This window comes from Podarcis bocagei, assembly GCF_964188305.1.
Source record: "Podarcis bocagei genome assembly, chromosome: 4".
NCBI classification, from domain to species: Eukaryota; Metazoa; Chordata; class Lepidosauria; order Squamata; family Lacertidae; genus Podarcis; species Podarcis bocagei.
Window position 1 is genome coordinate 72,449,511 of NC_138128.1, and position 22,909 is coordinate 72,472,419.

Below are 22,909 nucleotides of genomic sequence, written 5' to 3' on the forward strand. Positions count from 1 at the left end.
CTAGCCTTCAGGTCAGAGTTCATTATTTACCCAAAGCCAACAGAGGGCAGCCGAGTGCCTTTGGATTTTCTGATAATATGTATAGATGCTTTTCTGAAATCTGCAAAAATCCAAACAAAAATAATAGGAGGAATCACATACTACTTTAGAAAGCTCAGGATACTGAGTCAGTGTGACAGTCATTTTCCTTCCAATTTAGAGATGGCTCACATCTTATGTGTTTGCTTCTTGATGCCCTGCATGTGTGAATGACCCATCGTGCATGAAATTATTTTTATTTTACTCCATTATTACTTACTTCATATATGTAAACACCACAGAGGGAAATTTCATGTCATCTCAGAACGCAATCCCAAACACAGTCCTTTTTCCCCAACAGGCTTTGTGGTTATTCTGCCTCCTGTAGTGAAATAAACGTACATGCATATAGGAATCGGATCCAAGATCTAGCTTAGGAAGCCAGTGTTCGGAGCATTCAATACCCAGACCCAACACACAGCTTCAAGCTGTTTGCATATAGGGTGGTTTCTGCTAGTCATTAAAAGAGACCTTGTGCAGTATTGCAGACACAGAACTGAGCCTCTGTGTCTTTTTTTTCTTTTTCACTGGCTTGTCTTTTCCCCCATTACCCTGTCTGGAAAAACCTGTTTGACTTCCCTGCTATCAAAAGCCCAGCAGTTCAAGATGAATGAAATTTGGCTTTCCTGCCTCAGCCGCAAAGCTCTAGGGGAACTGTGGTTCTTGACAGATGTGGGCTAGTTTAGAGATCACATTGACCTCCGCTAGTGTGCCTAAGGTTTATGAGAAGCAAGAGCCTATACCTGGCGGGGGGATGGAAAGGGCCTTAAATGTGGAGGTGTGTGATCTTGGTCCTGTTGAAGACCTTGTTGCTTTGATACTTACCCTCTCTCTTTCCTTCAGTTAATAAAAATGAAATCCAGCATCCTAACTAATATTTATCCCTGAATACAGCTCTTCTCCCTTTTACAGCTGTGGCCCTTTGTCATCATGTGAAGCTTTTGGGTGTTCTTAGTGAGTGGAAAACCCCACTAGATGGCAGTTTTCAACAGCCAAGCACTCTCAAAGGCTAAGAGCACAGCATTATTGCATGACATAGTGAAAACAACAAAACCTTAATTTTTAAACCACATTATCGAGGTGTGTTTTAAAATCTCACTGTCAATCTTGTGTGTGTGCTTTTCTTTAAAAAGCAAACGAACTGTTTTAATATCTCCATATTCTGGATTGTGAACATTTTTTTAAAAAACCATCAACAACACATTTGTTCGTAGAGAGCTGGTGGCGGATTTCCCCATTTGGTAGCACAGTCCCTGCAAGACTTACTAAAACTAGCAGGGAATCTGATCCTTGCATGTGCTAGGCTGTGTGCAGGCATTTCCTCACCTGGCAAATGGTTTGTACTTTGATTTCTAATCAACTATTGGAAAGCAGGGAAAAGGTGGCTGAAATAGACTTCTCGTTGCCTAATCCTGAACAAGTATTTAGTATTGTCAGAGCTGGCAGCAGCAGCCAATAGTCTACTAATGTGTGGGTAGCACACATCCCCTAAATTAGGATATGTATTGTGCAGTCCTGGTTATGCAGAGGACTCTGTATGCAGAGGATTTCCCCCCGAACTATGGCCTCTTCTTTCTGACTTGCGCAGAGTCCGGTTTGGAGGGCAATACGTGTAATCGTGTCTCAACTCCCGAATTGCGCTTGTGGAATTGGGGCTAATTTAATTCATGCATGGCTAATATTTTATCAATGATCTCTGTGGCCAAAAGCTAAAGGTCTGTAACACTTAATTAACATGTGAAATAGGTGGAAAGGCCAGAAAGATGCAACAATGGCTTTAAATTTTTTTATTTTATTTTTTGCTAGGAAAACAACAACAACACCATGTCTGTTATCCATTCCTGGCAATAATGCCATTACAGTGTGACACTCTGAATGCACATAATCATCATCATCATGATTTATTTATTTATTTATTTATTTATACCCTGCCCATCTGGCTGGGTTTCCCCAGCCACTCTGGGCGGCTTCCAACCGAATATTAAAAACAATACATCATCAGACATTAAAAACTTCCCTAAACAGGGCCGCCTTCAGTTGTCTTTTAAAAGTTAAATAGTTGTTTATTGCCTTGACATCTGCTGGGAGGGTGTTCCACAGGGCAGGTGCCACTACCGAGAAGGCCCTCTGCCTGGTTCCCTGTAACTTTGCTTCTCACAGGGAGGGAACTGCCAGAAGGCCCTCGGAGCTGGACCTCAGTGTCCGGGCTGGATGATGGAGGTGGAGACGCTCCTTCAGGTATACAGGACCGAGGCCGTTTAGGTCTTTAAAGGTCAGCACCATCGTAGGAAGGGCAGTTCCACAGATTTACAGATAAATCAGCCATGGCAACGAAAAGAAACCTTCACGTTAAAAGGCATACTCATGAATAGCCGATGGGCAGGAAGAATAATGGGCTGGCTGTCACCTTCCAGTGCTGTTTGTGAGCTCCCAGAATTACCCCTACCAATGAAGTAGATAGGCTGGATCCAGCTAAGGCATTATCCCCTAGAATACAAAGGGAACAGGGCACCAGGAGGACAGTCTTTTTTTAGATATGAACGTCTCTAGTATGGTTAGTAACACTTAACAGTTGTTTAAAAAATGGGTTTTAAAACAGCCTTCCCCCTCCCTCTCGGATTTATAATCTTCATGAGGGCATATCTTTCAATACACACTTTTTTAGACCCAGGTTTTTCTTCTTTGCTGCCACACCGATGCTGGGAGCACTGGTGCCTTTTAAGTTTTTCAGGTTTTCCTGGTCGGTATAAAATATAAATACAGAGCCGTGGGACATAAGCAGGTAGTCTTCTCCTGCGCCTCGTGAAAAGAGTCCTCTTTCCAGTGACCTCGAATCAACCCTGCACCACGTGGTGTTTTTGGAGAAAAGGAAAGCAGAAATATTTCAGAAATAACAAGCATATACCTCCCAGGGCCTTTGCAAGGGGGAAAATGTCAGCCTCGGCTCAGTATTCGGGATTGGTGTCTGTATGGACTAACAATAAATAAATAAAAAGAGTTGTTCTGGAGGGAAACTTCACCTTGAAGTTACTTAAAAATTAAAAAAAGAAATCCTGGTCAGGATTGCAGAGAACACCTCATGCTGAGAGTTTCAGCAGCGCTTGCAGCCTGCAACGGGAAACGGGAAATTATCTCCTTCCCCAGCTCCTGTAACTGTTCAGTTACTGACTGTGTTATCAGAAATTTGTCTCTCCTAGGACTTCCGGGTTAGCGCGATCTGGAAATGGCGGATTCCCTCCGAGCTGCGGAGGGAATCTGCTCAGCTGAGGACGGGTCTTGCCGCGCCGGCGACGTGGGGACCCTTAAAAACCGCAGGCGCTGAAGCCTGCGGACTGAAGACTCGGTGGGCGCCTTAAGCGCCCCCGACTCACGAAGAGCCTTTTTAAAGGCTGCGGAGAGGGTACGGAGGGTGGCGTGGCGCTGAGAGTCGATCGCTACCTCGGTTGAGCGAAGCCGCGATCCATGACTGGAGAGCGCTGACTTCCTTCCTTGAAATTCGGACTGAAAAGAATAACCCGTGAGTAAGACGGAATTGGATTTTAAGAATATTATCCCGTGAATTTGAGACGACCGGGGTGTGTGCTAAAAGGAAGTCCGCACCCCCCGTTTTGCAGACGATCTAAAGCAACGACTTAAGAACTAAGCTGGAGAGCCTACCCTTTGTGGGGTGAGTTAAAAAAGAGTTTAACTTCCAAGATTTGGCAAAAAGAAATTTTGAGCTGGAGAGTGGAGTTTTGGAAGCTTTCTTTCTGTTGTAAACAACCCCCCCTCCCGGGCCCGGGAGCGTCCTGTTTTTGAGCTTGTGGAAGAGGTGCGGAGTTTGACAGCTGTCAAAGCTGTCAAACGGACAGTTTAGAGTGGAAAAATTTGTTATTTAAGATTCCTCTGGACTAAAATGAGTTACAACTGAACTAAAATTGTTGGAAACAAAGTAATAACAACAAGTTAGAGGATTGTTGGAGAAAGATTACCAAGTAACCAGATTCCCTCTAGGGGGAACTCTGTGAAACTACAATGGCTGTGGATGGAAAGTTACTAGTGGAAATCGAAAGAATGTTTCATTTTGTGGGAATCTTACAAGAGCAGAGTCTGGCTATGAATAAACAACTTACGACCTTGACTTCTGGAACAAGCAGCTCTGCTGAATGTATTGAGGACCTGAATGAGAAAGAATCCACAGCTGAATTGGAAATGATATCAAAAGAAGTGGAAGAGACTAAACAAGAAAAAGAGGAAATAAAGTTGGAAAGCACCAACCAGAAGCTGACATCTGTGGAATATAAGCAAGGAGACTTTTGGATCATATCTACCACAAATCTGCGAAAGATGCAAAAGAAGAAGGAGGAGGCCCCGGGAGTTTATGGAATACAGGAACTTAAAATAAAGAAATATGACTGGGGCCTCCACTTTGACTCTGACTCTGAAGATGCAGGCCTTGTGGAAATTTTCCAGCAGCTTTTTCCAAATGCCCTTGTGGGAAGAGAATATGGTTGGATGGTGATAGAACTCTTTCGAGATTCGACGACTGACATAAAGGACTACCAACAAGACCGGCGGAGAGGGACTGAAAGAGACTTGAAAGCCTCGGACGTGAGGAACCCAGGCTAAGAATTGCTATTTTGGACATGTATTGGGGAAGGGACGAAAACCGGGGATGGGAGGGAGGGAAGAATAGAATTTTAAAAACACTCAAGACCTTTGGGTTTAGTTAATATGACCTTTATTTAAGACAAAATGGGAAATCGATGGAAGGGAATTTGAGTCCAACTTAGAAAAATTTATTTTTTTTATGAAAGAGGTAATATTAAGATGGTTAAGAGGAGAAATACCAATTTGCTGACATAATTCTGGGAATTGGGATGCATGAAGGGGGTGGGGGGAAGTCAGGGAACAAGGTTAGGAAAGTAGGATTTTCTGAAATTATACATGTTTTTGTCTTTTGTCTTTTTTGTGTGTATTTTGTCTTTATAAAAGGTGAAAAACCAATAAAAAAATTTTTTAATAAAAAAAAAAAAAAGAAATTTGTCTCTCCTAGATTTTCCAGTGTGGCTGTGACATGGCTTGACTTCTGTTTTGTTAGAGGTACTAGTAGCATTATTTATATGGGTTGGGAATCTATGGCCCTCCAGATGTTGTTGGACTCCAACATCAGCCCCAGCCAGCATGCCAATGGTCAGGGATGATGCGTGTGTTGTCTCAAGCAACATCTAGTGAGACTCATCAGGTTCCCCACCCCTGATAATAGGGAAGAAAGATTTTTATTCTTAGGCTTTTCTTAGGACTAAAATGTCAAGATGTGCTGATGTTTTGCTTTGTTTTTTAATTTACAAATTAAGGGTGTGTATTTGGACTCTCTTAATGCATAGCTAATCTGCGCTTAAGTGATCCTGAGTATGCACTTTTTTTGCTTTGCTGGATCAGATCAAGGCCAATCTAGGTCAGCAACCAGCCGGCACTAAGCAATTCACCAGGAATTTGGCCAGTGAGCCATGAACTATCTTGGCAACGACAGAATTGCTGCTAGTAGAATAAGGGTTATTGGCAGGCTATAAAGTGAATAAGGAAGCAACAATTTTATATTTTTTTAAAGGCATTAGTGTAACAACAAATTAAAGAAAGACAAAGTTGATTTTCTGCTATAATTGGAAATCATGGCCAATACGATATTTTGAAATTGAAATATCAAATAAAATGGACAGTCTATATGCAAATGATTATGAATCACTTTATATGGAATTTGGTACTCTGCTTAAACAGTGGAGAAAATTAACTCTTCTTTTCAGGAAGGAACTCTATGGATAAAATGGTTTTGTTATCAAAATTAAATTTACTGCTTCACAGCCGAGGTGTGTGGCTAAGTATAAGGGAATTGTCACTTAACAAGGGCTCCCTTGGAAGTTCATATGCTACACCAATGCTCATTTTCTTTGGGGGGGTATCTTTTTGGAATTGCTTCTATCACATGGAAAGCCCTTGATGCACCTTCTGGTGAGTGAAGGACAGAACCAATAAGGCAACTTTTACTGGTTACCTTAAGATTAGTACGGGCTAGAAATCAAAATGAATATTAACTGGGATGTTATGAATCCAGCGCTAAGGATTCAACCTCATGTGTAGCCTCCATCCCAAAATTTATAGATTGCTGCTCTTGGCTGCATCCAGTAGTCCATTTTTAGGCCACAGCTGTGATGACAGTATTCCAAGGTCAGGGAATTTTTAAATTCCACATCATATGTGTAATAGACAAGATTGGTCTCCCAGTGAATCCGCAATTGTTCTAGTAGAGGGGGACTTGTATGTAGGGCTGCTCTAAATATTCTCCTGTTGTCATTTTCAGTCCAAAAATACTGCTTCTGGGTGGCACTGTGTTCAGAAATATTTCCCAGGGAAAAACAATTTTTTGCATTAGAGAATATTCACCATTTATTCTCATCCTGTTCACTTGATGCTTTAGCATTTTCTCTCTCTCTCTAGACACTGATTCTTTCTCCTTCTGAGTTTAACACAGAAGAGACCATGTCACGATGGAGTGACACGTGAGGGCATCACAGACCTGTTACTGCTCAATTGGAGTTAACTTTGATGATATCACTGAAGTAAAGCCAGTCCAGGAAGAAAAGACAGTGTAAATCAGTGGTGGAAAACCTTTTACTTTCAGAGGGCCACATTGCTTTCTGAGTAACCTTCTGGGGGCCAGATGCAAGCGGTAGAAATTGCCAGAGGCAAAAGTGGGCATAAGGAATGAATGTAAAATTTAGGTTTATACAGAAGGGTAGTTTCTACACACGTCCTTCATCCCGGGAAGCAGGATTCAGAGATAACATTCCAGCCAGACAAAATCACTCAAGGACGATGCAAAGCAGGGTCAGGAGGGGGGGTGGCTTTTGGAGTGTCCCAAGGGCCAGGTGGAGAGGCTTGGGGGGGCGCATTTGGCCCCTGGGTCTGAAGTTGGACTTCCCCAATGTAAATGAACCAGGTGAACCTTTTTTACAACTGTTGCTGGGAAATAGTTGAGAGCTGTGTGCTTTTTGGTGGAAAAGGTTTCTGAAATAGAGTAAGTGCTCTCAGTTCAGCCCTGCTTTGTATGTTTCTGTAAGCATTTTAAGCCGCCGTTCGATCCTTAACACGACAAGAAGTGATGTGGTCCTTTGAGACTTAATGTGGTTTATTATGTACAAATGTGGAAATGTTTAACATCTGCCCAGTACTAAATCAGGGGAGGCGTTGCTCCAATCAGGCTGCCTTGGGTTGTCTTTGCACTCTTCAACTGCTGCTGTTTTCACCCCAAGGATCAAGCAAAGCTGACTCTGGGGCCTGGAATGTGTGGGGTTGTTGTGTGTTTTTTTAGCACAGCAGTGGTTTTTCTTTTCTGTACTAAATGGTTTCCAGGTGACAGAGGAGAATGCCGTGCCCCTGGCTCTCTCCTAAAACACTGGTGGATTTTAAAGGTCTCCCCACCCCACTTTGTTTTTAACGCAAGTTCAGGTGCCTTTTAAAACCACATGCCAAAATTCCAAAACGGCAGCCTTCGAGCCTTGCCACGGTATTGGCACAAAGCTCCCTTTCTCCAGCCCAGTGAGGTCAGCAAAAGGTCAGCAGGGAAATGGGCCTTTGGCCGCTAACTTGCTTTCAAATATTCATCCAAAGCAGTAATAGGTGGGTGCAGTTGTTATCTCTACCATTCTCTTGCTAAAATCGGCTCTTGCTCAAAGGTTCAGTCTCCATCAAGGTCCTCCCAGCTTTCTTTGCCACTTGTACCAGCGACCTGATCACAGCCAGATGTGGCCCCTTCAACCTTGCCTGCCACATTAGAAACAATGACGCTTTACCCCTCCTCTTTTCTTGACTCATGTAAACTGCTGCAGATTTCCTTGGAGAATATTCCCGGTTCGTCATAACCTGTTTGCAAGTCTCCATGTCCATTTCTTTCTTTCTTTTAATGCATGCTTGTTCATTTCTTCCAAGTAAACTTCATGGTTCACATGCCACGATGCCTAAACGGCAGTTGGGTGACTTTTTGCAAGCATTGCCCACGCCATCAAAACTTGCAAAGGGAGGGAGAGAAATAAATTGCCACACGGATCATCTTGTTGCATATGGCGTTCATCTATGTGAACGGTGGGTTTTTATTGTGGAACGAGCCTTCCAAGAAGCTGCTAGTAAGGAAACTTTGCAATAAAATGCAGGCTATTACTTCCACCCATATTAGGTTCATATTGCCTGCTTTTGTGTGGCAAGAGCAATATTTGCCACACAGAGTTGCAAGAGGTGTTTGGTTAGGCACTAGGTGTGTCTTTGGCAGGAGAGCAGCTTGCTGTTGAATAGGCTCCTCATCAGATGAGCACGATTTCCAGGTTGCGTGTGAATTTGGATTAGCTTACTTCATCTTGTCCGGATTGTTTTTGTTATTGCCAGGGTAATGGAACTGCTGTCTTTTTGTCCAGCAGCTTTACTCCAATCCCTAGCATTTGAATGAAGGCATTAAAAGTTACCCCACACAGGTGGGTTACGACATGTTCCTCCCTGCAGATCCTAAATGGCACATCTTACCTGCCAGTGCTGTACCCTGCAGGCTTTCCGGAAACAGCTTGAAGTCTTAACTTTCTGCACAGGCTTTTTCTTGAAGGAGAGGGCTGAGTTGGTGGGTTTGTTTCCTACTGTTGCGCTAGAGGCTAAATCTCAGTAATTTTGTGTCGACTGCTTCTTTTGTTTTTATATATTACTGTTGACAAGTTTGTTTTTTTCTTTGTTTTTGTTCATCACATTGTGAGCAGTTCCCTCAAGGTTGACTGGTAGTGTCTATACGTGTTTTAAAACCCAGGGAAGAAGAGTTTGGATTTGATATCCCGCTTTATCACTACCCGAAGGAGTCTCAAAGTGGCTAACATTTTCCTTTCCCTTCCTCCCCCCCAACAAACACTCTGTGAGGTGAGTGGGGCTGAGAGACTTCAGAGAAGTGTGACTGGCCCAAGGTCACCCAGCAGCTGCATGTGGAGGAGCGGGGAAGCGAACCCGGTTCACCAGATTACAAGTCCACCGCTCTTAACCACTACACCATGCTGGCTCCAGTGGGGGTATTGGAGGGGGGAAAGTGTGTCATATGTGTTTCTAAAAGAAACATATTAAATAGATTTCTTTCTTTCTTTAATCCCACTGCCCCAGCAAGAAAATGTTGTAATAGTATTGGAATACTCAGGTACAGTAGGTGAAGAGAAGAAACTCAACTTAAGGACAAGTTTACACAGAGTCTACAAATGAGCATTCAAGCCTCTTGTAAGCCACATAGCTCTGTGCAGATGGCTAATGTTTTCTCAGTGACCCATCTGTCAGTTCACTTTCCGAGTCAACACCTGGTGGTTTCTTTGACTTGGATCAGCAGAGGAGAATAAGGATGTTGCAGTTATTGTCTTCTTTGCGATCCAAGAAGAAGCTGGAGGGGAGGCTGAGCAACCAGTGGCACTGGCAAAGAGTTAGCAGGGGGCATCGTCAACTGACTGTGGCAGCTGTCATATTTGGTAGCTATTGCAGCCACCTGGAGGCTTCTCAATGTGCATGGGCTCATTCATGGATTCCTCTGTGAACCGGGCAACGGATTTTAGCAGTTGTATTTATTCCGAGCACTATGCAGGGAAACTGGGCTGTCACAGAGCTTATAATGTGTAGCTGGATAATAACTTAAGTGGTAGATTTAGACAGAGAAGTGGATTTGCGGTGGCTTCTAGGATATTTTTTTAGGATGTGGGTTTCTTCGGGGTTTTTTAAACTAGTGTCCTAAAAATAAAGCTCTAACGGCTTTCTGCATGCTCTATTCAGTTACATAGGACAGAGCTGAATAACTGGTGTCTGTGGCAGTGCTCTGCAACACAATCCTGATCTTAAATTGCTATTGATGGCAAACCTCCTGCCGGGTTTGATTGAGCAATTGATCAGCATCATATTTTGAATGCCTCCTATTGTGCATGCCTGTAGATTAGGTTGCAATGCCATTTTTTCAGTGCCCCCCCTTTAATCCCTGCTGAGTTGGACTTCCACAGCAGGCAAGTTTCCTAAGTTCTAACTAGGAGGGATTCATCCACCCTCCCCCCCAAAAAAAAAACCTTCTGCCACACACCAGGACAGACAGGCATAATTAAATGAGAGTTTCTCATTGACATCTGTGTATAACTTTCTGGGAGGATGAACCTGAAACATAATTTGTACATTAATGTCATCTGCTTCCTGTCAGCTTGGATCTCAATTTATATGTAGTCCTCTGACTTTTCCGTTCAAAAAAATGACAAATTGGACATGAGCTCTTTGAATACAGGATATGCTTTATTTATGTAACTTCTTTAAAATTCGCTCACATTTTATAAAATGGGGAGCTGATGTAAGTGAGAAGTACATATAAACCCCATGTGGCTTTTATTTAATTTGGTTCCATTTTGATGCAAGGAAGGTTGGGTTAATGTAACCACCCATATTTCAGTCAAGCCACAGGCAAAATTTGGGCTGTGGAGGGGGCTTGTTCATACCCTCCTCACCTAGGAATTGTCTACATGGGGGGCTGCCTTATCCTTTCGAGAATCTCTGCTGTGGAATTGTAAAGCTCAAAAGAGAACTGGCAGGCTAGCTGGTGAAACCTTGTGCTTTTGATAGGCTTAAACTAGTTTAATGGTGAGATGAAGGCAGGTCAGGAAGTACTGGTAGATTTATAGTTAATCTGCAAGAGTTTATGATTCTCAGCAAATGAACAGTCTTCCTTCTGCCCCGCACATTAAGTTGTAGACTCCCTGATGTAGCTTAAGGTGCTGATTTCTACATGTTTATTTGCTTCTCCTCTCATCTCATGGCATGGTGGGTTTTGGCTGCAGCCCTTGCCACTTGGCTCTGGTTAATAGACCTTAGGGTTTTTGTAGTAAGCGTAAAGTAGATCGTGCAGACCTAAAGTCTCCCCACACTTGTGCTGGACTTAAGTTATCCCCAGCTGCTGTTCAGATCCAGAAAGCTTGGTGGTTGCCCTTGCAAGCAACTCTTTCTCAGCTGTGTCCATCCGAGCTCCATAATAAATATGTTTGCTGAGCCTTTTAGATCATATTCTTAGACTGCAGTAGCCGCATCATGTGCCCGTGACTCCTTGGCCTGTGCATACAGGTACATAGTCAAAGATACATAGTCAAACAGACCAGTGGCACATTAATGTTCTCCCAGGTTCCAGCATAGCTTCACCACTCCAGGCACCCCAATATTTCTAACCTGACCTATAAAGAGCTAGTGTGGCTTAGTAGTTAGAGGGTTGGGCTAAGACATGGGAGACCAGGGTTCAAATCCTCCTACCAGCAGTGAAGCTCACTTTGGCTGGTCATTCACTCTCAGCCTAACCTCCCTCAAAGGGTTGTTGTGAGGGTAAAGAGGGGGATGAGGAGAACTATGTATGTCACCTTGGGCTCCTTGAAGCTGAGAGATATAAATTAAATTAGAGAGAGAGAGAGAGAGAGTACTTCCCGATGAGACCTGAGGTACTGTGTGGGCAACAGACCGACTGTGCCCTTGTTCAGGTAGCACAGTAGTATTGCTCCTGCCTGCCTGCTGCTTTCCTGGTCTGCCAGCATCAGGGCATTTCCTTGTGCTGTTGCCTGGGTACCTGTGGTCATGTTCCAGCCCCACTCTTTCGGTCTATATGTACCAGGTACTCATGAGAACAAGGCAGACTTACTGGTTGCAGCACCACGGATAGCTCCAAACGAGCAACTTGCTCTGGTGAAGGCTAGAAGAGAATGGAGGCTTTGTTAAGTCACTTCCTCCAGCCCCCGTTTCCTGAGGTCCAGCCCCTGAACCTAAAGAGATGGTGGCTGTTAAAGAGCCCAACCTCTTGGCCTTCATACAAGCACCTTCTGTGGCCTCACTTCTGGCATGCTCCCTGCAACTTTCATCAGGTGCTTGATTCTTCCGATAAGTCAAGATCATGGAACAGCATCTGTGCTGGCTCAGGCTCTGCAGGCTCCAGACCACCAGCCTTCGGTTCTGTGAGCACCAGCCTTTGGCTCTGAAACGCCAGCATCAGGAACGTGGTCCAAGTCCACACAGACGTGGCTGTTTCCTCCTCCTCTGAGGCCAAGGCCACGGCAGATTCTTGACTTGGAGCCTAGCCTGCAGCTGACTTAACTATGAATCTATCCCAACAATGTGGCCATCTCTAGTTCTAATCCTGCCAGGATTCACACTCCGGCTTCCTATCTACAACCCAGCGATGAGAGGTGACTCCCACCTCCAGGTGCCTCGTAATGGTTTTGCGAAACCTGGCACAGTTTGGCGTCTAGCGTGGTGCTGTGGACACCCGCCAGGCCCACTTTCGCTGTGGCATCCTCCTTCCCCACTTGCAAATCTGAGCCAAATTCTGTGCATGCTGTCTGCTTCCATACAACTGTACTGTGTGGCACCTGCAGCTGGAAATGGCCATGCCCCTAACGCCTGCAGGACTTTGAGACTAGGGCTCCAGGTCATAGAAAACACATTCCCCTCATACAGCTTTTTGCTTTGTTTTCACTTTAAAGCGCTTCTCGGGGGAATGTCTTACCGATACCAATTTTAATCCTCAAATGTAAACTCTGCATTGGCCTTCTGCCAGGCAAGGAACCCCCAGCAGTTGCAGTGCTGAAAATGCACTGGCTAAAAGCATAGCAGATGGTGGCTGTGTGCCGTTTTTCTTGGGGGTTGCTTCCTATCTGATGGCTACAGGCAAGCCAAACTTGCAAAAGTGATGGATATGAAGATAGGTTACCTGAAGGAAGCTCATGGGAGTCAATTTTCCTGTCCTGACCTTCCCTCTGTGTTTATCAGTGCCCCCCCAAAAGCCTCCCAATTGTGGGTGGGGCTGCAGTCTTGACCAGTGTAGGGATGTGGCAAGGTGGTTGCTGGGAGAGGAAGAAATAGCAGAGAATCAAGTTAGAACCCCAGCCAATCCAAACTTCATCCGAAGATGGAGCAGCCCCCAGCCCAGCTGTCGACGCATAAAACTCTTTGAGTTTAATAAATTCTTTGGTGCTATAAGGATACATCAAAATGAATGTAGCACACCAAAAACACACACCTGCATAGCAAACCAAGTTACATTACAGATATCACCCACTGGATGAAGAGTCATTGAGAAGCTTCCACAAATCAAAGGTCTTGGAACTTCTTGGCACATCCCAACAACTCAGGACTTTTATTCATCATTGACCCGCTGCAAGTTTCTGAGAATGCCCATCTAAGATGAGAGGACAGTAAGCATTTTGGGGAGTGACACAGGATGCTGCTGCAAGACAGGTGGTGCCAGTTGTTTAGATGACTTCTTTGGTCCTAGGTACCATGGAGGATGCAAACCTTGGTGTCCAGCTTGGGTGGCATACAGAATAGAATTGCAGAGTTGGAAGGGACCCTAAGGATCATTTGATCCAACCCCCTGCAATGCAGGGATATGCAGATGTCCTATACAGGAATCAAACCTGCAACCTTGGTGTTATCAGCACCATACTCTAACTAACAGAGCTATCCAGGCTGGCAATATGAAGGTGGCCGTTTGTCTCTTTAGGGGTCTGCTGCCTGCTAACTCCACACTGATTTCTTTGGCTGCGAGTGACCACCTCTGTCCCTGCAGAGTGAAGAGAATAAGCCCTGTTATGTAAAGCTAAGCATTCCTATTTGAAGAGCGGAGAATTTTGTGCAAAATCAACATGCCAGAGCTAATCCAGCTACAGACACCACATTGCCCTGCAGAAACACTGCTGGTGAAACCTATTGCCTCGATTACACTGAAACCCAAATAGAACTTGGGCATTAATCTTCAACCAGCATCTGGAGCCTGTCTAGCTGCATCTGAGCTACTGGCACATACCGCAGCCTGGCTGAGATCATCACATTTTATTCCTTTGTTCTCTCCTCCCCTCCCCTAATATTTCTGGGCCGGGGAGAGTGCTTTTTGAGAAAACAGGCCGAAGTATTGAATAAGCTCTAACTCAAGTAGGAGCTTTCAGCAGCATCAAGTGTGAAGCTTACATGGAAAATATACTGTTCCCTGGAGAAGTTTTTACCAAGCATCTTTATCTTGCTAGTGGATAAGGCATAAAAAGCTACACTTTCCCTAAAGTACTTTTAGAGTGATAGATTGGAGGGCCTCATTGGTAGGGGGAGAAGTAAGGCCCTTACTGGACTGTAATGGCTTCCAGCCCTTTTGAGTAGAGAGAGGGAGATATATAACTTCAGTATGTAGCAGACAGATTGTCTGGTAAGAGAAACAAATGGCTTTAGCAGACAGAAATAATAGTAAGAAACTAAGTACAGGCCCTAAATTTTCTCTGTCTGACTTGCCCCCCTTTTTTTGGATTCTTTAAATAAATCCTCTAACTTTTCTATTTATAATTAAGTTGTAAGAATCTTCTTTGGGTAGATCTTTTCCCCTGGGCAAGAAAAATCAGCTAAGCACAGAAAATCAACACCAAACTGAACTTCCGTTTACTTTGATCCAAGTTCTATTAACATGTTTTACGCTCAAATGCCGTAGTTTTATGACTGTGGATCAAGATTGGTTTTAACTATGCAGCTACACACACACACACAGTTCCCTGTTTATTATTTATAGAGAAGATTACTTCAATGCAGGATTTCGCTTCCTCGTCCTTCTGTTCTCATTGTTTGTTGTTTTTGTTTGTTGCTTTTATGGTGCAAATTGTCTCTCTGGTTTTTACACCCGCCACTTAGGGCAGGTTGGTTGAAGAGAAGGAAAGTAATAGTATACACATAAGTAAATCCCCCATTGTAGATTGGAATTGTGTCCCCCAAGTTAATTTCATTTCACACTGTTTAAATGCGGCTGGCTATTTAAATGAATATTGGTTAATTTCAGAAGGGGGAACCTTTGGGTTTGGGTGGAATATGGACTCTCAAGTTCAAATCTTCTTAACAGTGAAGCATACTGAGTGTCCTTGTAAGTTCCTTCCTTCTATCCTGAACAAACCCACAAACAAACTTAAGAACGATGGTTTCTTCAACCATTCCCTCTTTTTGAAATATCCCTTCATTATTATTATTTTTTAAATGATGTTACAAGTGGAAGGGAAATTTAGTACTTGCATCTGTGTCCCTAAAGTTTGATGCTTTGCATGTCAGAACTGTGCTTTTGCTTAGCACAGAAACCATATTTTTTTCAATGGATTTTCTTCTTGGCATTTTTGTGTGTGTGAAATCGAACGTTTATCACTAGACCCTTTTGAAGCAATAGTGTGCGTTTAACCATGCAGATCCCCAAAGGGCATATTAAAATACATAGCTGATAGGATATTTGGGTCAGGAAGTGGGTTTTTGGGGGCGGGGAGAGGGGTTACCTACACAGCTACACAGAGCATACTACCATAGAGACATAAGGAGTAGTAAGTATTGCTTGGAAGGAAGCAAAGCATTTCTTTGTGTCCATGGAAAGACTTTAAATCTGAACGCATACTGTTCTGTTCTTTCAAGTGCTGAGAAGCAGCTAATGTTAAAGGTTTATGATGAAGTTTAATAAAAAAAGAGAACTTGAGGCTGCACATTTTCAACTTTATTTTTTTTGCTTGGATATAGCCAAAGAAGAATGTCCCAATCATAAGCAGGATGAAATCAAAATCAAATGAGTTAATTGTGACATGTTCTAGGCTGTATACCACTGTGATTAGCAGCTCACAAATGTTATGCCTAGGAAAAAAATTGAATGGACTGTCCACACATTCCTTGTATTTTTGATGAGAACTTTGGATTTCTTTTTGGACTCCGGTTGATAAGCTTTTCTCTTTGCTGAGAATGAATAACATTAAATGAAGTAAGTGTGACTTCTGAAGGGAAATGGGAATATTTTTATGTGCTGGTTATTTTGGGAAGAAGGGACTTGCAGCAATAGTGAGAAACCATATTCCAAATGCCAACCCATCATATGCCAGAAACCATCAGCCTTTTAAGACCACCAACCTGACTGGGATGTTCTCTAGAGATACCTCTTTGGCAGATCGCATTTCTGAGGTCTCGCCACGAGTAATTAGAGCAGCTTTGGAATGCTGTGAACTGTCATATAAATTGCCTTCCAAAGTCCCTTAGCTCTGCCTTAAAATTAATCTAATGGTTTTCTCCTTTTGGTACTGGCACATTTTATCTCAAGACAATACAGAGTTTAGTATCACTCTACTTAATCATTTACTTTTGTCTCATGGATTGTTTAGATCATTTAGCTCATCAGAAAAGCTGTGTATTTTTCACAGTCATTGGGGCAGTGAACTGTAAGGAACAGGGCAGAGAAAGAGCAAGTAGATCTTCACTTTGATGTTTAGCGAAGCCAAATCAGAATTCTAAATTGGCAGTTAATAATAATAATAATAATAATAATTATTATTATTATTATTATTATTATTCATACCCCACACATCTGACTGGGTTTCCCCAGCCACTCTGGGCGGCTTACAGCATATACAAAACCTTCAGATGTCTTCTAAAAGTTGTGTAGTTCTTTATCTCCTTGACATCTGAAGAGAGGGTATCCCACAAGGAGGGCACTACTACTGAAAAAGGCCTTCTGCCAGTTCCATCCCATGTGCCTTTGGGTGACCCAGGTGGTTTACCTGGGATCACTTTATGCCTCAACTCTAGACTAAATATGCACATGCAGATGACCTTCACAGATTTTGCAATGGCCACCACTGATTTTTGTACTCAAAGCTTATGTTTTTCCCAATGGCATTCAGACATGATTGGCTGCTGGTAATCAGCTGCAGATGATTCAAGGGATGTAAGTCCAAGAATGAACCACTTCAGAAGCTCACCAATTTTCACCAGAACCTATTTCACACTCAATATGTGTAGGAAGCTCTGGCATGAACCATCTTTCTGCAGTTTATTTGAAATTCTGCAATAGAATGGTTGCATACCTCCTGCATTTTTTCCAAGGGCAGCTTCTGCTTGTTTTGTCGTGAGGTTAAAAGCATTGGGAGTGGAGAATCATGTACCCCGTCTTCAGCTCTGCGGAGAAAAGCCAGGATATATATATTGCCAGGATATACATCTATATATGTGTATGTAATAAATAGATGAATTTACCAAAAAAGGAAATTGGCAATAAAAGTGGAAAATGAGGAATAGCAGCCAGTGAATAATGTTGTGCTGGAGACAGATGAAACACAAGGAATTAGTCCAAATGGATCAAAAGTACCAGCCCAAATAAAATAATTACCAGCTCCGCTTCTCTCACACAAAGGTTAATCAATCTGTAGTCAGGAAGAAAGAAAAAGAACTATTTTATAAAAATGTTCTGCTTGGTTGCCTGAATACAATTCTTACTCACCACAAACGAGTGGCTGTTTACAAGATTGCTGAAATATAATGATTTAAAAGCCAGGCAGAACTTGGGGCAGATAGACACTGTAGTGGAAGCAGGACCTGGCAGCCGTTTGAAACGGGGAAAGTCACAGTAAGATCAGGTTGCTACTAATAATGAGCTTCATGTCCTCTTTCTCTGATTCTTTATGATAATATTCTGGCAGTTATCCCATGGGTCCATTAATTTTTCAAGACAAGAGATCACAGAGTAACAGTTCTGTTTTGGATTCTTAAAAGTTGTTGCATTGCAGTGCTGCAGTTGGAATATATATATGTGTATGTGTGTATGTGTGTGTGTGTGTATATATATATATATATATATATATATATATATATATATATATATATAAAATGTTGCACGTGTGTTTAATTAGAACGAAATGTCTCTTGAGCGTCTGGGTTGTTGCCAGTTTGGGTAGCTGTCAGTGGAGCCTGCTTTCCAGCTGTGCCGAGTCTGAGTCCAAAATTTGGTCAGTTTGTTAGCATTTGGAATACTGCAACTTCCATCGGCTGCGTTCCCGCCCGCTCGCCTCTCCAATTAATATTTGCAATCTAAACAAAGCAATGTTTAAAACTGAAAATAGTGGCGTGTTGTGAAATTCTGCCAAATCAAAACAAGGAAATAATGGCAGCGTTTGCCGCTGTTTGCTGTCGTTTATTTACTGGGATGCTTTGGATGCAGTTAAAAGCAAGTTAAGTTGCGTCTAAACCCTGAATGAGCGAAGTGTTAAAAGAGGAGTAGCTGACTTTTCTAAACTGTTGTAGCTGACAGTCCTATGCACTGTCGATGCAGAAGGATGCCCCACTGAGCCCAGTGGGGACTTAATCCTTGAGAAAGATGTGTAGGATTGCAGCTATAGGGTGTTAGTTAATGGCTCTGTTTTCTCAAGCCCTCAGGTTCTTCCTTTCCAGTTTTGTGGTGTTTCTATTCTATGAAGCTTTAATTGGTGTTTTCTACTTATAGCAAAGTAGCTGCTTAAGAGGTCGTTTTGAACTGGAAGATGGCTGGTCTCCATGTTTGGCCAGAAACTATGAATAAAACCCCTAACACACCTCAGGCTTCTACCTCGGTCGGCCTGCTGTTGTGTGGTAATGACTCAGTTGAGGTCAAGGCAGGGACAGACAGTAGGAGGGGACTAATTCTTGGTCACCACAGCCTTTCAGGAATAGAAGCACTATATAAAATAATGGCACCGTTTATAGCTTGGTGTGTGTGTGATTTATTTTTTTTAATGCACATGTGTACGTGAAAGTAGATGCATACAATACTGCTTTAAAAAAAAACACCACACTTATTTCGGAGGGGTCTTTGTGTTTAAAAGAGGAAAGCGTTTGCCTTAATGAGAGCCTGGGCTGCCAAGTTTAAATGCCACCCTGTTTTAGCCACCTTCCAAACACTGCCGGTTCTCCTGGCATGAGAAGCAGGTTCATTCTAAGTTGACCGCAGCCAGAGTCTTCAAGGGAAGTTTCCCACAATACAGTCCCCCCACCGCATGGTTGCAGAAATTGCCGTGTGTGTGTTGGGTATGTGTATGCATCGATTTTTAACATTTGCAAGTCTCTTCCCACACCAGCCCCATTGTCCCTTTAGTAGCCTTTGGATAATGTGCAGCCCTGGCCCGGAGGAGGTTCTCCAGATCACCAGGCCACTGCTGGCAAGGTGGTTTTCCATGCTTGGCACACCGCTGTATGAATCAGTTTGTGAGCTGCTTCTATAGAGGGGCTCCCGTGACTGAAGCATCCCACAGTGATCTTAAATGTCAAAGAGGAACTAGGGTTGAAAAAAACTACATAGCAGCAGGCCCAGCCTTTCATTGAAATGCCACAAAGTACCCCGCTTTGGGTGGCAGGTCCTAGGGTGGGTGACTCTTAATTTCCTTCCATTTGTGGTCTTCAAAAGCAAAGTCCACTCCTGTCCCCCAAAGAAAACCAAAGCTCCCCAGTCTATGGTGTTGAAGTTGGGCTTCAGGTGCAAAAGTATTTAAGGCCCTAGGGTCTTTCCCAGCCCTACCCTGGGACTCAGTCTACGACCTCCTGAATGCAAAGCATGAGCTCCACCAAAGAGCCCTTCGCAACCTTTCTGTGGCACTCCTCCCATCCGACGGGCAGCTTCAGAGCTCAACCTCCTAGCACAGGAAGGAGGAGCCATGCCACTGCAGCTCTCATTCCACCATGGTCATTTCAGAAGCAGCATTTCCTTTGATAAAATGCAAGATGGCCTGTCCTAGTTTTGGGACTTGCAGGGCAGTTCTGCTGTCTAGTGTTGGCCCTTAAGCAATTGTATTATTATTATTATTATTATTATTATTATTATTATTATTATTATTATTACTACTACTATTTATTATTATTATTATTATTATTATTATTATTATTATTATTATTATTATTATTTTCAGGGGAAAACAGCTAAGGAGGAGAAGGAGATGCGGACATTGCAGCTGAGGAGCCTCCAGTACTTGGAACGCTATATCTATCTCATCTTGTTCAATGCATACCTGCATCTGGGGAAAAAGGACTCCTGGCAGAGGCCTTTCAGTGTTTGGATGCGTGAGGTAAGCGCTTTTCCAACACCATTCGCTTCTGGCTGTGCCAAACAATGCCCTGAAAAAGCCCAGATATTAACTTGGAAGGAAGCATGCCGACATGTATGCTTTTGTCTGGTGAGCAGCTCGCCATTCAAACAATTGCAAAGTCATTATTGTCATTATACTGCCGTTTGCCTGCGATGCGACATTGGTCATCTATTCTGTTATAGACAAACCACTGAGTTGCTAACTCCAAATGCTAAGCACTAACACTAGCCATTTAACAGATGTTGAGATTTGTAAAGGTCGCTGATTTGTTTTATTACGTTTTGAACTTGCTGGGTGTTTTCCCAGCCCCTGCTGCTTAATTGTCATCCTTATAAAAAAAAATAAAATGCAGCCATGCTTTTCAGTATGTAAAAAAAATGACCGCTGGAGAGAGCTAGATTCTAACAAAATCATAAGTTGCATGAAAGTGCTGTGGAAATATTGTTTCTGTTGTATATCCCACGCACTCTTATTTAAGTCCAAAGCGCAATATCTTTGCTCAGCTGGATTGACTGCTGTGATCTCGACTGCTGTAGGATCGGGATGATGAGATGGTTATTAGGCTGTCGGGAGACCCATTACCTTAAATGTCTACATTGTATGTCTGTTCAGTAATGGTGCAGTGGATGTTGACCTATATGGGAACAGCATTTTAGGGTCTTTGGGTTTTGTTTCCCAAGCCCACATTTCTGCCCTCTCAGTTTCACCAGTTGCTCATAGCTGCTGCTAGCGGTTCACCCAGCTGTCGCAGAGAGCTTTCTCAGCCTTCCACCCCACCCATCATCACACCATGCGCTGGAAAAAAAAATAAAAGCACAGCAAACACAGCCTGCTGCCGTTGCATTCCTTCTGGATTGATTCCCATGGAAAACAGCTGTTTTTGTATTTTATTATTATTTTTGGTTCATTGTCCTCGGACTATCTTTTTATTTAGTAAGCATATTTGGCAGAGAGCAAGTCTCATCTGAGCGGCTTCAGTTGACCAGGAGCCGTCGAAATGCTCTGGCGGCAGGCTCACAGCTTCAGCAGGACCTGGATCTTGGTCGGCCAGTAGCTCTGTGAGAGCACCACTTTGAGGGGAGAGTTGCTGAAGGAACCTACAGCCCCATCTTCCTCTCCCTGGAGTCCACATGCTTTGGGCCCCTCTTGGGAGCAGCCACATTTCTGCTCTTGGCCGCTCCAGCTAAAAGGATGGAGGCAAGCTATTCATGGATGCATAAACAGGGTTCTTGACTTCAGTAGGTAGGGATGCACACCTGGCTCCTGTTTCTATAGATCAGGGTGTGTGCTATCCAGACCTATTCCAACAGAAACCAAGAGGCAACTTCATCCATTACTTAGGTTATTATTTACATGTCATTAGTTACCTGGGACGCGGGTGGTGCTGTGGGTTAAACCACAGAGCCTAGGGCTTGCCGATCAGAAGGTCGGCGGTTTGAATCCCCGCAATGGGGTGAGCTCCCATTGCTCGGTCCCTGCTCCTGCCAACCTAGCAGTTTGAAAGCACGTCAAAGTGCAAGTAGATAAATAGGTACCGCTCCAGCGGAAAGGTAAACAGCGTTTCCATGCGCTGCTCTGGTTCACCAGAAGCGGCTTAGTCATGCTGGCCACATGACCTGGAAGCTGTACGCTGGCTCCCTCGGCCAATAAGGTGAGATGAGCGCCGCAACCCCAGAGTCATCCGCGACTGGACCTAATGGTCCCTTTACCTTTACCTTTAGTTACCTGCTAACTTAGTCTTCGAGTCTTCAAGACCAGTGTTCTTCAACCTCAAAAGTTGTTGTCCTGCAGCTCCCATCTTCCCTGACCATTGACTAAGCTGGGTGGAGATGATGGGAGTTGTGGTCAGACAACATCACAACACAAATTTTAAAAATTTGTTAAGAATAAGATAAAAAAACTTCACCATAAAAAATATACCATACTTTTCTGTGTATAAGACACCCACTATTTTGGTGGACTCAAATTTAAGAAAATGGGGGGTGGGGGTGGCACAGAGTTGTTGAGCTTTCCTGGGGGGGTTGCCAAAAATTGCTCACCCGCATGTGTCACAAAATCTGCCTCCCGTCTGCAGTCTGTACCATCACCGGCAGAAGCTGCCAATTTCCTGCCCAACTGCCGCAGCGTCAGACAATCAACACCTGCCATTGATGCAGCAACCAATAACACGCACAATAACTGCTGACAGCTGTGGCAGCAGCCAATCAAACGTCCACCCTATGCACTATCCATGTATAAGATGCCCCCACTTTTTAGCATGATTTTTGAAGGGGGAAAAAAACATAGTTTTATACATGGAAAAGTACGGTAATACATGAAAAAGGGATACTGCAATCCTATAGTGGGGTAGCGAGGAGTGTTGCAATGCTAGGAAAGGAAGGTGCAGAAAGCAGGGGAAGATAGGTTAATCAGCGGATCAAACAGTTTAGCTTCACCAAGCACTTTATGGAAAATAGAAGCCAAATATATTGCCCCACATGATGACAGGTATGCCTTTCTGTCCCCAGTGTGTCATTTTGGAATGCTGTCAGTGCAGAGGAGTAAGTGGAAGGGAGGCGTTTTAAAAGCAGCTATATGTCCTGGTCAATATGGATGTTTCAATCAGTGTACTGACACGGAAAGCACCCAGTTTTTAAATCACCCGTGGAAATGCTTCATCTGAGCTTTCCCCGACCCTCCAGATATTTAGATGCTGTGCCTCTGCCATGTGTGACCCAAATGAAATAAAATAGCTAAGGGCCAGTTCACATACTAAGCCGCCTCATCTAAATTCCCCACTGTATCCAGTGAACTTTGCATGGCATGCAGTGGAGGAGCGGGGGGGGGGGGGGGAACATTCCTTTTTCTCCAGTTCGACTGATTCCACCGGTAAATACAAATGAGCAGGTATTAACAAACAG

At 43.6% G+C, this 22,909-nt stretch overlaps 1 protein-coding gene across 3 annotated transcripts in view; it reads left to right on the forward strand.

Annotated features, from left to right (window-relative positions):
* PALD1 (phosphatase domain containing paladin 1) overlaps positions 1 to 22,909 on the forward strand; it is a 106,349-nt gene that overhangs the window by 73,257 nt on the left and 10,183 nt on the right. For all 3 annotated transcript variants that reach the window (XM_081189592.1, XM_081189593.1, XM_081189591.1), the window contains exon 19: positions 19,833 to 19,988. In XM_081189592.1, the coding sequence (XP_081045718.1) occupies positions 19,833 to 19,988 (156 nt within the window). The remainder of the gene's footprint in view (positions 1 to 19,832; positions 19,989 to 22,909) is intronic.